The sequence below is a fragment of the Streptopelia decaocto genome, assembly GCF_964273445.1.
Source record: "Streptopelia decaocto genome assembly, chromosome: 4".
NCBI classification, from domain to species: Eukaryota; Metazoa; Chordata; class Aves; order Columbiformes; family Columbidae; genus Streptopelia; species Streptopelia decaocto.
In genome coordinates, this window is record NC_138658.1 from 5,526,374 (window position 1) to 5,542,512 (window position 16,139).

General features: G+C 39.2%; 1 protein-coding gene across 2 annotated transcripts in view; it reads left to right on the forward strand.

The window, feature by feature from the left end:
• NFKB1 (nuclear factor kappa B subunit 1) overlaps window positions 1-16,139 on the forward strand; it is a 56,426-nt gene that overhangs the window by 29,857 nt on the left and 10,430 nt on the right. For both annotated transcript variants that reach the window (XM_082051931.1, XM_082051930.1), the window contains exons 6-15: window positions 1,253-1,401; window positions 2,982-3,145; window positions 3,933-4,091; window positions 5,999-6,103; window positions 7,996-8,087; window positions 8,571-8,709; window positions 11,187-11,309; window positions 12,192-12,281; window positions 12,833-13,021; window positions 15,318-15,459. In XM_082051931.1, the coding sequence (XP_081908057.1) occupies window positions 1,253-1,401; window positions 2,982-3,145; window positions 3,933-4,091; window positions 5,999-6,103; window positions 7,996-8,087; window positions 8,571-8,709; window positions 11,187-11,309; window positions 12,192-12,281; window positions 12,833-13,021; window positions 15,318-15,459 (1,352 nt within the window). The remainder of the gene's footprint in view (window positions 1-1,252; window positions 1,402-2,981; window positions 3,146-3,932; window positions 4,092-5,998; window positions 6,104-7,995; window positions 8,088-8,570; window positions 8,710-11,186; window positions 11,310-12,191; window positions 12,282-12,832; window positions 13,022-15,317; window positions 15,460-16,139) is intronic.

The following is a 16,139-nucleotide window of genomic DNA, read 5'->3' on the forward strand; positions in this document are numbered from 1 at the left end:
CTTTTAGCAGTGGATGGGAAGATGGAGAAGGGCACGCGTTATACGTATGCAGAGTATTTCAGCTGTGATGGAATGGATTCAAGAGAGGGGTTAACTGGAGTGAAGGAATCTAGCAAGACTTAGCAACACGCTGAAACCGTGGCAATCCCTGGTTATCAGCATTTTATCAACAGTATAACCTTTAAGTATTCAGTTCATCACTGATTCATCACTTTAATGTTTATCATGATCCTTTAATACCTTGGTTGATTAGATCTATAAGCTGCTCTAATACAAAGAACTTTGCCCAAGGCAAATTAGAAGAAAAATTAGAAGAGGCAGGGAAAAACCCCAACATTGATAAAAGGATTAATTAAGTGAATTGGAAGGGAAGGTAATGTTATGTTTGCTTTTTAAAAGTGGGGTATATTTATATTCAGCATAATTAAAAGTGGTGCATAGTTGGTAACTGACTTGAAGAGTATTACTTGTGAGGACAGAAAGTTCTAAATAATATACATAAAGCAAGTAACTTACCAATACAATATGTTGTTAGTAATTTTAGGTTTGGTTTTGAGGCATTACTTGACATCACGATTTTAGAAGCTATTAAAAAATGCGTGGTGATCAGAAATTATAACGGGGAGCAAAAGCTTTGTAGTCCTACAGAACTGGCTGTACTAGGGGACCCAATTTATCACAGTTCCAGTCCTGCAAAATCTTAGGTAGGGATTTAGCATATATCCTCATATACACTTAAGGGGAGTATTTGCTGGATTGAGTAATATGTGTTGATGTAACATATTGACTTAAAAAAACACCTCTGCATATAGAATTAATTCACTTTAATATCTCTACCTGAAGAGTCATTGTAATGACACCAAAATGTTTAACATGTAGAAACATTTACTGGGAATCCAGGGTACTAATTGAAGTTTAAGGACAGCAACATGGAGTAACTGGCCAGAATGTAAAACTGAGATTCATGATTTGGGAAACAGAAGATTGCTCTCCTTTAGCTTTGTTTCATTTCTTAACTTGTTTGGTCACTGCTCCAGCCATATGTATGTCAAGATTAACTACAAAAAAATGTTGGCTTTTCTTTGTGGTGATCTGGGACAGTTAGTTTGTCATTTGTATTTTGTGAGGAAAGGCATACACATTTCTCCTATGTAAGTTTGATTGTACTTAGCTGACAGAAAATACTCAACTGCAATAATTACTTTTTCCATTTAAAAAAAAAAAATCCCACTTTTTTAATATTTATTTACAGATCTGCAATTACGTTGGACCTGCAAAAGTAATCGTCCAGTTAGTTACTAATGGAAAATATGTCCACTTACATGCTCACAGCTTAGTGGGTAAATTTTGTGAAGATGGAGTATGCACGGTTAATGCAGGACCTAAAGATATGGTTGTGGGGTAAGTCTGTCAACTCATTTGTAAAGCTGAGCTAAGGAAGAGAGAACAAAGTCAACTCATTTGTAAAGCTGAGCTAAGGAAGAGAGAACAAAGTATAAACACTGTAAAAAGCAATACAAAAATACTACTAAGAGGCAGCTAAGTGGAGCAATAGTCTTGCCACTCTGATCTCTGTCTTTTTTTGTATCTTAAATAGTAAAATAAATGGGGTTTCTTTTTAGCTTTGTAGAATTTGCCCTAAGCAAGCTAAATAAATTTAAGCAAATAATTTTCACTGAAAATTTGTAGAGTTTCAGTCTCTTGGCATGCAGTCCAAATTTGTATTGTAAGCCCATTCTTTAAAATCCTAAGTAGTTTTGATCAAAGAGCGGGGACTGTACAATTAGTGAAGAAAAGCTTTTGTTACGATTTTGATCAATATTTTACTTTTGCTGAAGTCTGCCAATAGGAATATAGTGAAGATAAAAGCATTAAGAAAATAGGGTTAGTATATTTGAAATTAATGCAAGACATGTATAAACTTGAATACTCCTAAATGAGTCAAACTTTTAAAGTTTAAAGCAGTAAGATTATAGTGAAATTGTAGTTGGTCTGTTCTTGTTTAATTTAAAAGAATAATTGGTTATATCAGTAAATGGAGCTGAGGCTCATGTCTACGTTTTCAGGCTTAGATCAGGTTTCATGCTGGCTGTGAGCTTTAGTTCTGTGATCTCAAGAATGTCTTTGTTGGTGAAAAAGATGAAGCTTAAAAAGCTGAGAAGGTTGGGAGAGAGAGATTCTTTTAAAGTGTAACTTTTGATGTCCAAGCCCAGTGCACTAACTTTACCAAGCACAACAATTTAAATAACTTTATTTGAAATGCTCCTTTTCATCTTGAAAAGTTTGGCTCATTTCCTAACCTGTCTTGTTTTTCATCAGATGTTTAGAAACAGCTTTTCTATCCTTAATTGACCCACAAGAAAGTTGAGTTATTTTCTTGTTTTCATACTTCCAGATCCAATTGATTTTCTTAAATGTGCCAGGAGATCTTTACTAAAGCTGATCTTGTATTATGGAAGTTGTCGTTCAAATAGAAACCTGAAGTACCTTGCTGAATGTCCAGAGCCTTGCTTAGAACATTTCCTTTGGAAAATGTTGCACTGTTTGTAGCTTCTTAGCCTGCTTTCCAAATCGTTTTGAGTGGATTGAGCTTATTCAGAGCAGTTATTCTGCACAACAACCATATAGAGTGACACATCAATGTCATTGCCAAGACAGAGCAGAGTGTGACAACCACATTTTCAGGTGTTTTGTAAGTTGCTTCCACCATCTAAGTCTGAAACCTAATAGATATCTACTTACGTCATGGGAAAATCCCGTGCACCCATACAATTGCTGCCATATAATGGTGCACGTTCTGTATGTTTTCTAAGCTTGGCTGAATTTTTCTTGCTGGAAAATATGCCCTCATGAATTAATAGTGTCTATAGAGTCCTTCCATTGACTTCAGTTGTGTAGCTGCCTCTGGTAGGAGAGGGACTGCCTGCTGCAGGTTGACAGAAAGCGCTACGAAAATATTTCCCTTCGTCAAAATTCAACAGGTTTGCAAATCTTGGAATACTTCATGTCACAAAGAAGAAAGTGTTTGAAACTCTGGAAGCACGCATGATAGACGCTTGCAAAAAGGGATACAACCCAGGACTCCTGGTGCATCCTGAACTTGGCTATCTGCAGGCAGATGCGTGTGGAGACAGACAGCTAACGGGTACGTAGTAATGATGGCCTGGTTTTAATAGGCCTTTTACTAAAAACAGGTTTAGCTTCTGAAAACATGGATTCTTAGCCAAAAAAAAGCTGGAAAGATAGGAAAACACCCTATGGCTGTGTGGTTTAAGAGGTGGTGTGTTGCCATTGTCTAGGGAATCTGAAAGAAAGAGTATTTGCTGTCAACATACACATGAGAACGGAGCACCTTCCATCCATAGCTGCCTGTGCCCACCTCTGCTCTTGTATTTTGTTGCTCTTACCCTGTTTAATAAGCTGATAGAGTCATTTTGCATTATTGCCGCAAGACATTATATCCTTCAGTAACTTGGGGACTTTATCTTGAGAATACTGTTTCATTCAGCTGCATTTTGCCCATATCCCTGTAAAACCTGTGGTCTGCAGTGCTTTGAGGCACTGTATAGAGGGGCCAGCCTTCTCTTTACCACTCTAATACCAGGCATTCAAATATCCTTAGTGGCAGCCTTTGTCCTTTCTGCAACCTTTATAAATTGAGAGTAGAAAACAGTAATTTTCTCTATGTCTTTTAATTACGTACCTTGTCCTAAATAACATCTGATGCACACGCTGCAAGGTGAATGCAGTATTTTGTGAATAGCTGCTCCTCTCTGCTTAAAAAGAGAGAAGTCGATGGATACTAAATGGAAAGGAAAACATTTCCTTGGTATTGGTGCCTTTTGGTAATGATGTTTGGAAAACACACTTTCTCTTTTGTTACGGGTTCCTTGTCCCTTGTGCTGATTCATCTGTCTACTTATCGGTTCCAGAACGAGAAAGAGAAATTATTCGCCAGGCAGCCGTACAACAGACTAAAGAAATGGATCTCAGTGTGGTGCGTCTTATGTTTACAGCCTTTCTCCCTGACAGTAATGGTAGTTTCACACGGAAACTCGATCCTGTTATATCAGATGCAATATATGACAGCAGTAAGTATATTTGGCTTTAATTACTTTTTTAATAAGGGGTAAGCTTTTGTACATATAAGAATTATATATAGATATTGCTATACGTAGACTCATCTAGCGCTGCTGCTTGCCTGGTATTTGGTCAATAACAAGTAAGTAGCTTGTGGATAATTGGCCCCATGTCTGTCCAAGTACCCATGGTATCATTCCGGCTTATAATAGCTGGTGAGGTGATGTAAGCCATAAAAGAAGATTTTCTTTTGCTGTTAGTGTGTTTAATCCTGCCGCTTTTATTATGAGGGTTTTGTAAATTTTTCTGATATTCCTAAGAAGTGCTTGAATTTTGCAGAATTATCAGTCGCTGTCTATGACAAAGGCACACAAGATGTGAGGAAAAGATTACCCTGCGTCAATCTTGGTTGAGAATTTGCCACCTTTTAGTTTTGCTGGCCATCTGCTTGGCCTTGTTTCATGAGACTAACACAACCAGGGTTCTCAGTCCATTTCCTTTAGACCTGTCAGAATTTTTTATGCTTCTGTTACACCCCTCTGTCTTTTTTCTAAGTGGATCTTTCCACTTCATTTTTTCCCTTGTGCTTTTTGATTATACCGACCCTGTTCTGCTGCCTGAGTTTTACTCTCTGTAGCTGTGAATTATCATGTTCCTGATACTTATTCTGTGATGACTCTGAAAAAGTACCTTTTTTTCCTTTGCACAACAGTCTTGTCTATATCATCACTTTTTAAGGACAAAGTCTAGATGAAAAGGTATTAAACGCAACTGTTCTAATACTGTTCTAGTTTTGCATATATTCACTGAGTGAAAAAAGTGATATCTGCTGTTCTTGTGGCACACGTGACCTGCATTTTCTGGATGAGAAAACAGTCTTTTCATCTGGAGGCTGAGGTGATTTACCAAGCAGTGTCTTAAAGCAATCTTGATTTTCATTAGAAACAGTTGCAAATTCCATTTGTTTTCATTACTCATCTCACACTTGCATAATGACAGAGTATTTGTAAAGCAAAGAGGAGAAATGAAGTATCAACAGAGGTAGAGAGTGTATCAAGCCATACATGTAAAATCAGTTGAAGTTATCCCATCCTCCTGAGTCTGACCATCAAAATTTTTGCTTCAACCAAACGAACAGAGGGGGAATTTTGCATGCATGTTTCTGCTGGTTTAAGTTGCTACCTAGATGTCCGTTATAGTTTCTAAGCTCCCAAGGTGAATTCTTGATTGTTAATTCCAAAAGATTTTTCTTGGCTTTTGTTTTTTTTTCTAATACTCTTCATTGGCACCATTCGAACCCCTTCCACAGAGCAGACACACCTTGTGGTAGCAGAACTGTCTATCACAACTGCTTTTATTTATCAGATGGTAGTTCTGTCTTGAGGACCATTGGGTGTCCACTGATGCCTCTGCTAAGATCTGTGGAGGTGGGCTTTTTGATCACCGTCCTGTGAGTTGGCCAAGGACTGACAATGCTTTCAAATAACCCACAGCGTACAGCAAAGAATTGTATATTGCTTTGAAATAGTGAGAGACAGGGAGCAGCTCTCGGGAGTGTTGCCCTGTCAAGAAAGAAGGGAAGAAAAAATTCTGTTTTCTTGTCACATATTTAGTACTAGTGCAGAGTGCTGGATGCAGTTCACTGCTGTGCTACTTTACTAGTGCAGTAACTGTGCTGGAATGGCCAGGGTGTGATTTTATAGTTCACTTAGAGGCTTAGAGGATACAAGATTATGCTTTTCAGATTAAAAACTGTTGATTTTTTTCATGTTGGAAAAAACATAGACAAATTTAAGTAGGTTGTATTGGAGGCTTGTCTTTCTCTTGTATTTCTGTGTTTTGTGCTTGTTTGTTTTGTGGGGTTTTTTTTAAATCTAAAGCTATTATAAAGGTGTTTTTTAATCTTTCATTTCAATAGAAGCTCCCAATGCCTCCAACCTAAAAATTGTAAGAATGGACAGAACAGCAGGGTGTGTAACAGGAGGGGAAGAGATTTACCTTCTCTGTGACAAGGTTCAGAAAGGTAAGAGTCCTGAGTATTCTAAGGCACAGCGGGGTGTTGATCTGGAGTACACATGAAGCCTGCTGTGCTGCCTTAGTGTTCTCCCACTCCAGTAGCGCAGCAGGATTTGTAAGCACTCAGCCTTTCTGGCAGTCAGGCCAGCAGTCCAGAAAATTAATATATCAAAATAGTCTGTTGCAAAGCAAATTCAGCTTGTGTTGCCTCCAGTGGTCATTTTTCTTCCTGAATGTCTGCCCTTACCCATGTTCTGGGGTTTTTTTGTGGGTGGTGGGTCCTGGGTGATGTTTGAATCCATTAAGTAACACCTGCTCTGAGTTATTCTGAAGTTTCTGATTTATTATTAAGTTTCTGATTATAAAAAGTGTGAACATTCTCTGTTAACCACCAGTGGGAACTGAATGTGTTCAGCACTGCTGTTAGTAACTTAATTTTTATGTATATACTAATAGTAGAGGTTACTCAGTGTAAACAGATACTTCTCACAGATTCATTTTGGTAATCTCTGCTCCTGGCTCTGAATGCGTTGAGATGGGGCAGAGTGGGTTTGGATGCTTTGTTTCTGGATAGGAAGATAATGGTTAATGTAGTTGGTTGTAGTATTTGGGCTGAACTAAAAATAAAAAATAGGAGTGAAGGAAATCCTTTGCACTTTTCAGCTATGGGTAGTACCTGGGACTCCCTGGAGTAGGTTGGGTGGTGGAGCGGGTGCCTTGTTCTCACCTGTTTGAAATCGGTCCCTGCACATGTTGTTAAAATCACACTGGCATTCTCTCTTACTATAGGCTGTCCTTTTCCACCTCTCTTTTTTGCAAATATTCTTCTAGCAGTTAGGAAACTGAGAGGGCTTGTCAAAAAAAATGGTTTTTGATTAGAAGTGTATATACCCTCTACTATCAGGAGAACTGAGATGAAACATAACTCTTGTGCATTAAATAAACAAATAAATGTCTGACTCAGTGGAAGCCCTGAGGTGGGGTTTCCCCTCAGCCGGATCGGGGTTTCCCCTGACCTCATTACTCTCAGAAACCTCCTGCCTGAAGGAACTTGAGCATGAAGGACAGCAGGGCTGGAAGCGGTGGTTCACAGTCTTGAGACTAGCAGGTGGTGGATCAGAACAAGCTGTCTGTCTGTCCTAAAAGCCTGTCCTGCTTCAGTCACCCTAAGAGAGAAAACGCTTTTTCTAAATTGTTTTTCTCACCAGGAGTGCTGGGGAAGGAATATGCTAGTGTGATATTCCCCAGCTTCTCCTAAAAATACAAATAAATAAATACAAAGAGAACCAAAGAAAATCTGTTTGGAGGAGCAGAAGCCAAATCTCGTGTTTCTGGCCCGTGTTTGTTTGGGGGACGCGTGATCTCCGCTGCCATGCAGCTCGTTCACACCCTTCTGTCTCTGAGCTGCAGCTCCAAGTGGCACTCTGCCAGCTGCAAGCGGAACTTGAGCTGTGGCACTTCAGGTTTTGCTACAGTTTTTTGAACTGAAACTGTTGGAGGAGAGAGGGTGGTTTCTACATTTCATGCTTCAGGTTCTCCCCTCCCTATATGTTTGTTCCAAATAAAGCTCCTCTGGAATGTTTTATAGCCCTAGAATAGGAAGAGGTAGTGAACCTAGTTCTCCTTTTACTGCTCAGTAAGTAGAGAACAACTTCAGTGAAGTCAGTAGAATTAGGCTGATCTAAAATTGATATACAAATGGGTTAATTGTGCTATTTGCATCAAATGGATAAAGATAATTCATGTATTATTCATGTAATATTATCATCCAGCCAAAACGTAACTGTGTTGTTTTCCATCTGAAGTACATTTAGCCAAAGGTTAAACAAATGCATAAACATCCCAAAGGTTAAACAAATGCACAAACATCCCAAAGAGTGTTTCTTTCACTCTTCACAGATGATATTCAAATACGTTTCTATGAAGAGGATGAGAATGGAGGTATGTGGGAAGGCTTTGGAGACTTTTCTCCTACAGATGTACATAGGCAGGTAAGTAATAGCTTTTGTCATTTGTTTATGATTTTTCTTATCTCTATAAAGTAGGATTACATTATAACTAGTAAATTAGGTGAAAGCATGTGTATTCTATACTACCTTCTTCTTCTGTTGGTTACTTCCTAGTAACAGTAGTTTTAACTGTTCTGTAAAGACATACATTAGGTAAGTAGGCAAGTTAGGAATACAGTGCAAGGAAATTGGGAGACAGAGTCATTGCTTTAACATGTACCAGTGTAAACTGGGACCGGGTATGTAAAAAGGAATATGTTGCATGGCAGTTCTGTCTTTCCCAAAAGGCTTTAGGACTCAAACTCAAAAGTGCAACTGAAATTAAACTTGAAGTTTTTTATTGTAGCAGCCTTTTGCTAAGAATTTTTGCCTCCAAGGCTGTGAACCAGCTCCTACAGATGTAAAAGCAGAGTTGTCAAAACCCATGCTCCATGACAGATGTGCTTATCATTGTTTCCTTCACAGTTTGCTATTGTGTTCAAAACACCCAAGTACCGAGATGTCAATATCACAAAGCCAGCCTCTGTATTTGTACAACTGCGGAGGAAATCTGATCTAGAAACAAGCGAACCAAAGCCTTTTCTCTACTATCCAGAAATCAAAGGTAATTCATTAAACCTGTTTTATATGTTGGAAACAGAAACTGCAGGGTCTCTAGGAATGATTTTAACAAGACAGGACTTGTTGGATGAGGGATTATTTTTGTAGTTGTTATTTTTAGAAAACAGTGTATTTGCCTCCTTGTTTTGAGCAGAGCTAATATGAATAGTGGTGGCTCTGTAATGGGTTTGTAGGTTCGTTGTTGGACTGGCAGGCGGTAAATCTGTGAGTATTTTCTTGGTGAGGTTTACTCCCTGCAAGTTTCCTATATTTGTGCGTGCCTGTCCTTACAGAGGGTGGCACTCCCTTCCTCTGAGTTTCTGCAAAACAATATCTGAGGACGTTTTACTGTCAGTACTTTCAGGTGAAACCTTAAACCAAAGACTGGTTGGTATCTGGTGGAAAAAGGAGATATTTTGCAGTTCTCTTCTGTTACCATCATGCCTCACAATTTCACTGATGATTTTGAATTTTCCAGTTGCCTGTACTAGTTAAGTAAGCCAAAACCACTTCTTGTGAGAGCAGGGAAAGTGCTGTTTCAGTCTCTTGTGTCAAAATGTTAGTCACTTAGCAGAAGTAGATTAGTTGGCATCTAGAAGTTTAGATGGCATTAAGGAAGTTTAATTACGTTAAATTATTAAGTTAATAATTTAATTAATAGTTGGCATTAAAGAAGCTTAACTAGTAGTAGATCTGTCCCCTTTAAAGTCTGCATTTGAAATTATTGATGTGAATGGCAGCAGCAATCATGGTTTTAAATATCAATGATGTTAATGAAATGGAAATGCCTTGAGGCCCAAGACAGAATTGCTGTGTCATTGTACTAAGGCAATAGTCTTTCTGCCTAACAGTTTAACTGCCTGCAAGTTACACTATTAAGTCCTAATCTTGCACATTTTCAGGGCCTAATTTAGAGCCATGTTGAAATAAATACCCTGTCAAACTCTGGGAAATATGTGTGCATCAGTGGTCATGGACTAAGGACAGCTGAGGAGAGAGGGGTGGTGGTTGGTGTCCAAGTGAATCTACTTTACCCCTATTATGATAAATAGCAGAAAGCGTGCATTCACAAAAACTTGGAGTTGCTAGAGGATTTTGTATCTGTAATAATTTCAGAAACCTCTTGCCCCAATTTTATGGAAAGTGGAGCATAAAACTGCAGAGCAAAGTTGCCAGATTTGAAGCAAACCTCTTTTGTGTGCTTCTTAATGGAATAAAACTAATTCAATATAATTATGTGCATTTTCGGATCCCCTACACAACCTAATCATGAAATCACCATTTAGGGCCATTTTTTCCCCTTGTTGCAAGTGTTCACACAAACAGACGTGTATGTGGATTTTTTCTGTTTGTTTCTCTGACTAGATTGCTCTCTAGAGTTTTGTCTCCTGGGCAGTGTGAGTATGCCTGGTGCACGCATGCACACATACTTACAGATCATATATGCCTGCAAGTAATGCACTTGTACTTTCCAGTATCCTCTTTCATGTATTCAACTATCTCATATGATGCACTGACCAATGTGCCTGTGCATGAAATTTCTTTTTATAATACGGCTGTTGAAAGCTACTAGTTTAATGAAAGAAGGATATTTTGTTCTTTCCTCGACAGTTCTTCTGGATTTTAACCCTATGATGTTTGTATCTCTACCTTTTAGCTCTTGTCATGACACTTCCATTTTCTCCAGTCACTGGGATAATTCTTTTAAATCTCTTGTGTTTTGCTTTCCAAGGGGGCTAAGTGTTATTTTGTACTTACACTATAAAATATTTAGACTTTTTTTTCTACTTTTGCTCAGCATGGTTTGAAAGTATTATGTCCTGCCTGAAAATAAGCTATCTTTATTCTGATAGCTTTTCTGATAATTTAAGTAAATAATTTCAAGCAAACGTCATTGTCACCACTTCTTGTCATCCTTGCACTTACACAAAAGCTCAAAGGGCGCTGCAGGTGCTCTGCTCTGTTGGAAAGCAAAGTGCCTTGTGATTTGCTGACCCTTTGATAAGGGCCCATTGCTGAAATTAAGTTTTCTTAGTAGAAGATCTTGTGCTTATATTCCCCAAAGGCAAATTTTCTTGAACAAGTTTGTGGTTCGGGGCATTTGTGCTAGTTTATGACTTGGTTTAGACGTAGAAGAATTGGGGACCACTGATTTCCAGGGCACTAAGTGCGTGAGACACTTTTGAAGGAAACTCTGAGCCTCCTAAGACGTGTCTGCACATTTCCCTCCCAGTCCGAGCACAAGGCACCTCACATAACCGAAGAGATCGCACTAGTTTGTTTCTTACAGGAATTCTCACTGCCCCCTTATATAAAAAGTTGTTGTGTTATTTGGAGCCCGAAGAGTGTTAACTCTTCCACAGCACTCTGCGTTTTCCTTTATAAACCAGTAAACTTTAGTAATGGTTTCTGTATGCACATCCTGTTCAGTGTGTCACCAGTAAGAGTGACTCCTTATCCCATCTATTCCTTCTAACCCAGATAAAGAAGAAGTGCAAAGGAAACGACAGAAGCTCATGCCGAACTTCTCCGATGGCTATGGTGGTGGCAGTGGCGCAGGAGGTGGTGGCATGTATGGAGGGGGCGCTGGCGGTGCTGGCTCTGGTAAGACAGCAGTTTTGGGCAGGGAGGGGAAGGGGCTCTCCTTTGAGAGCAGGACAGGTGTTTATTCAGATTTTTAATATGTGAGGAGGATTTAATCTCCTCCTAGGTAGATCAGACCTGACTCTCTGTCTTAATACCAGTGTTACTCATTTCAAGTCAAGCGTATCCTTGTTTTCTAAATATTTCATCAGCTCCTTTGCATTTCTGCTTGGATATAAGGCTCTTGGTGACTTTTATTTCTCTTCCTTGAAGCTTTTAGTCACAGATAACACCTTTCTAGTCAAGGGAGTCTGAGTCAGGAATACGTCATACCTCAGCTTTCTTGGTTCCTAGGGCCTCGAGGGCACTGAAATTCAAGAGACAGCTCAGCTAAGTACCATCTTGGGTGTTTAAACAGGTTCTTAATTATTTCTGGGACAAGGAGTGGAATTTGGCAAACTTACCCTGTTAGTGCAAAGAACTATTAAAAAATTTGAGATACTATTTACTAAATTTTCTCCTGTGCTCTGTTGAAGCCAGAGCATATGTGAGATGGCAGGATCATAAGAGAATTGCTTTGATTCTTGCAGCAGAGCATTAAAAACCTGTAGATCAGCAAATGTCATCTGAACCACAGTACCTTTGTGACCCTATTACATTTGTGTGGTCTTACTGATGTTGGGATAGTGTCACTAGCCAACTATCTAGAATTTCTTTGGATTTTTGAAGCAGTGGGGTAGAGTTCACCTTCAGCCTGACAAATTTATTTTAATCAGATGGAATAAAACAGAAGGTATGTAGAAAACAGAGTTTCAGTTCTTCAGGTTCAGTGTTCTTCCAGATGGTGTTTTCATTCCTTTCAGGTGTAATTGTATTAATTCTTAATCCTTTTGCTTTCTTTAGGGTTCAGTTATCCTTCATATGGATACTCTGCCTTTGGAGGGATGCATTTCCACCCTGGCACAACAAAGTCTAATGCTGGAATGAAACATGGTAAGGGTAAAAATGTTGTTCTTGTAACAGTTGCACCATCTTTATATTCTTCTACAGTATGAGCTGAAGTCTGATACTACACAGTAGCCCAGAGAAGTAGCATTAAAGTCAATGGAAAATATTGGGTTAATAATAAGGGCGTTCTTGGCTACATAAAACAGAGAAGTCATTTCAGATCTGGATGTTGCATGCTCTGTAGTTATTTCCAAAGTCTCAGGGATGAATTTGTTGTCTGAATAAGTTTGCTACATTTCCTGAGAATACTGCAGATTTGCATTCTTGTACCACAGAATGTAAGGTGTATGTGTTATATGTAAAAGTTTATCTTTAAAGCAGAGACTGTCAAAACATCACTTTAGAGCGAGTTACATTGCTATTGTCTGTCCATGTGTGTTGCCATCTGGAGTACTGTGAGTGTTTAATGATAACACCTATGTCAAAGTAAATATTTGTATTGAGTTCTTCAGGATTTGTTTTTCACCAGTTGCTTTTATCATGTGCATAAAAACCCCACGGTGTTGGACACTAATGATACTGATTTTTGTTTGAAGAACTATCAAATAGCACAGCTGATCAAGATGGGAAGAGTTCTGATAAGCAAAGTGACAAATGGGACACCAAACATGAAATGAAAATGGAAACTCTGCAGAAGAAAGAGTGCAGAACCTCTGGTGAAAATGAGGAGGATGCTGCTGCTTCCTGTAAAACTGAAGTAAATGAAGCAGGTTGCAGGTGGCAGGGTAAGTGAACAAGTACATGTATTTAGGGTAGATCAGACTGCAGTGTGGGCAAAGCTGGTGTTAAAGGCCTGTAAACTCCATAACCGTCTGCTTGCTGTTTTCAAAACATGATAATGCCTCCTGGAGGAAATGGGAGGGATTCCATTCCCTGTACATAGTTCTGTAAATAATCTTCTACCTTTGTACTGCCACAATTTAAGTTTATCTGTTCCCATGTGAGACGTGCAGCAAAATAACACTGTTGGGTAGCAAAGTCTTATACATTAAACTGGTGAACAGAAGGGGAGGAAGGCAAGAGTAGCAAGCAGAAATGGTTTAGCAGCAGAGTTGTGAAATATATGAAGACTACAAATCACCCTTTCCCAGACAGTAAGATTTCCTTTTCATTAATTATTTTTAAAAATAGTTAATGGTCCCTTTTTAAAAAGGATTTGAGTAATCATACTTCTCATAGTATTAAAAAAACAGCAGTTGGACTAGAGAGACATGGTAGTGGTAGGAACTGAGCAGGAAAGAATTTTTAGTTCTTTTACCAAGTGCTATATGATCTAGACCACTTTAATTCCCTCCTTGGTCAGGGAAAGGGCGCGTTATCTTGTGTGTATCAGCCTGGTGTGACACTTGCTATTAACAGCACTGTGTTAATAACAGAAACTGTGACCTGGGAAATCAAAGTTGCATAGTAGTTGTGAAAACCTCCAAGGTGTAGCTTCTTGTGATCTGAGAAACAGATGCTGCTCCTAAGAAAAGCTGAAGAACTTGCTTTTTGCAGTTCTGGTTGTGATTCAGAGAGCAGAATCTCTTGCTGTTATGTGAAGAAATAACAATGTCCACTCTAGCAGTCGCCAAGGAGGAGCCTGGGTTGTTGACCCGGTTTCTGAGTAATGAACGTTGTAGGCAAGAAGTTGACTGTTTCTTTATCTATTATAATGACAGGAAAAGAAGCGATTTGAAGCTCTGCATTATATGAAGAACAGGTGCTATGAAATAGCTACTGCAGGCTAGGACATTAGGATATTAGACTAAAAGATGCTATCTCTTAGTATTTTGAAGGATATATTTTCTGTCTGCTTGATATGGGAAACCAGGGAGGTTGAGCATCAAGTTTTTTATCTTTGGAAATGTCTATAATGAGAAAAGACTAAATTTCTTAACACTCTTTCCCTGAATATCCTGAACATAGCATCTATTTAATGCTATTACTTAGTGTGAAGAGGTAAATAGCAAATATGAATGTATCGGCATATAGCATTGGAACCACAGTGATATATTGGCTGGAACAATAAGATTCATGGATAGCTGAGCAAGTCTCTGGCTTACAGAAATGATATGTTTATCAGGGACACGCTTCTGAGCCAGTGTAAGTGCCTGGTTTGTGTAGCTGGAAATCCTGGGCATTCTCTCCCTTTGTGTGTTTTAAATGGCAAAGTCTATTTTACTTGTTTGCTCTTAGTAATTTCTAACCTTACAAGGTTTTATAGAAACTTGAAACTGTTCAAAATACAGGCTGGTTTCAGATGATACTGCTTCCCAGAATTACATCTGTGGTTTGAAAGTTCATCTGTTTCATTTTCACTAGTTTCTTGCTGATAGGGAACCACAAAGGTATTGACAGAGCAGCTTGAGTGACTTTTTTCTACAAATGAGTTTCTTTCCTTCTCTTTCTCCCTTTGGCCTCCCCACCATGCCAAATTCTGATTTTTGAAATCTCAGTGGTTGTACATTTTATAAATCTAAAATTAGGATGCTACAAATACTAAGCATGGTAAACACTGGAATGTTTTAACCAGGTGATTTGAGTCGGAAAGAGGGCACAAAGCCTTGTATTTATTCCACAGCTTTTGTTTGAGTTTCTGTGCAATATTAGACGGGTCACTTAGGTTTCTTGTGCCTCAGTTTCCTCAAGTCTAAACTACTCAGCACTGCATGGGAGGTTTTTTTAAGTGCTTTATGGACAAGAGTCCTTAAATGTCACTTGCACCAAGCAGGTCCAAGTCCCTGCTCCTTTTGTCAATGCAATTAATTCGGTGCCATTCCAACTAAAGGTAGCTTCCAGGGTTTGACTGTTCTCAGCATTCCTGCTGCCTAAGTGCTCATCATGCACCTAGTTTTTCTTCCAAAGGACTCATTCCCTCTATCCTTACCTCTCAGGAGTAATTAGCAACCTGTCTCAGTGAATCAGTGAATAATGCTTGGTGGTCTGCACTTTGGATTTCTTTGGCAGCACAAATGCCTGTCAAAAGAAAGTGATGTTGCGAGGAAAACAACCGAATGAAGACAAAATTTTGTGTTGCAGATGGTCTGTTCCTGGAGAAGGCCATGCAGCTTGCCAAGCGCCACTGCAATGCTCTCTTTGATTATGCTGTAACTGGAGATGTGAAGATGCTGTTGGCTGTTCAGCGCCATCTCACTGTTGTCCAGGACGATAATGGAGACAAGTAAGTTGGCCTATACTTACTGGGCTGAAAGTCATGTTTTTGGTGGCAGAATGGTGTAGTCAATTTGTTCTGTCCCCTGTGGGTGATGATCATGAATTGCAGCACTGCTCTAATCAAGTAAATATCGTTCTCTGTTGTGCTATTTGGTAGAAGTACAACTGCAACTGAGAGATTTTTGTTGCATTTGCTGGAAACTCACACCACAATGTTCATTGATCCAGTAACTGTCAGAAAGTAATCTGATCATTGAGGGTGTGTTAAGCAAGTTGTGAGTTTGTTTGCTTTTTTCACTTAAAATCTTGCCTGAGCATGAATCGCTATGCTTGCACGGTGACACACAGTTGATGGGCATCCTCAGCTTTGTGCTGAAGGAGCGTGTCCTGCTTTTTGTTCCATGCAAGTCCTTAAGTCTTCATAGGAAGCTTTAAGTTACAGATGCATAGGGAGACGTGGAAGCAAAGGCTGGAGGGTCCATGCTGCTTTTCTCCCACTGACACCAAGTTCTTCCCAGAGGGTGGTATTTTGCTCTTACATCTGTCCTATGCTGTTGTTTTCCAAGTTATTGCTTGGATGTTTGTGGCAGACCTGAGTGCTAATATTTACTCATCGGTTCTTCAATAATGTGAGCTGGAGTAGAAATCCATCTTGTTCCTCTACAGCTCTGGAGATTCTGTGGTATT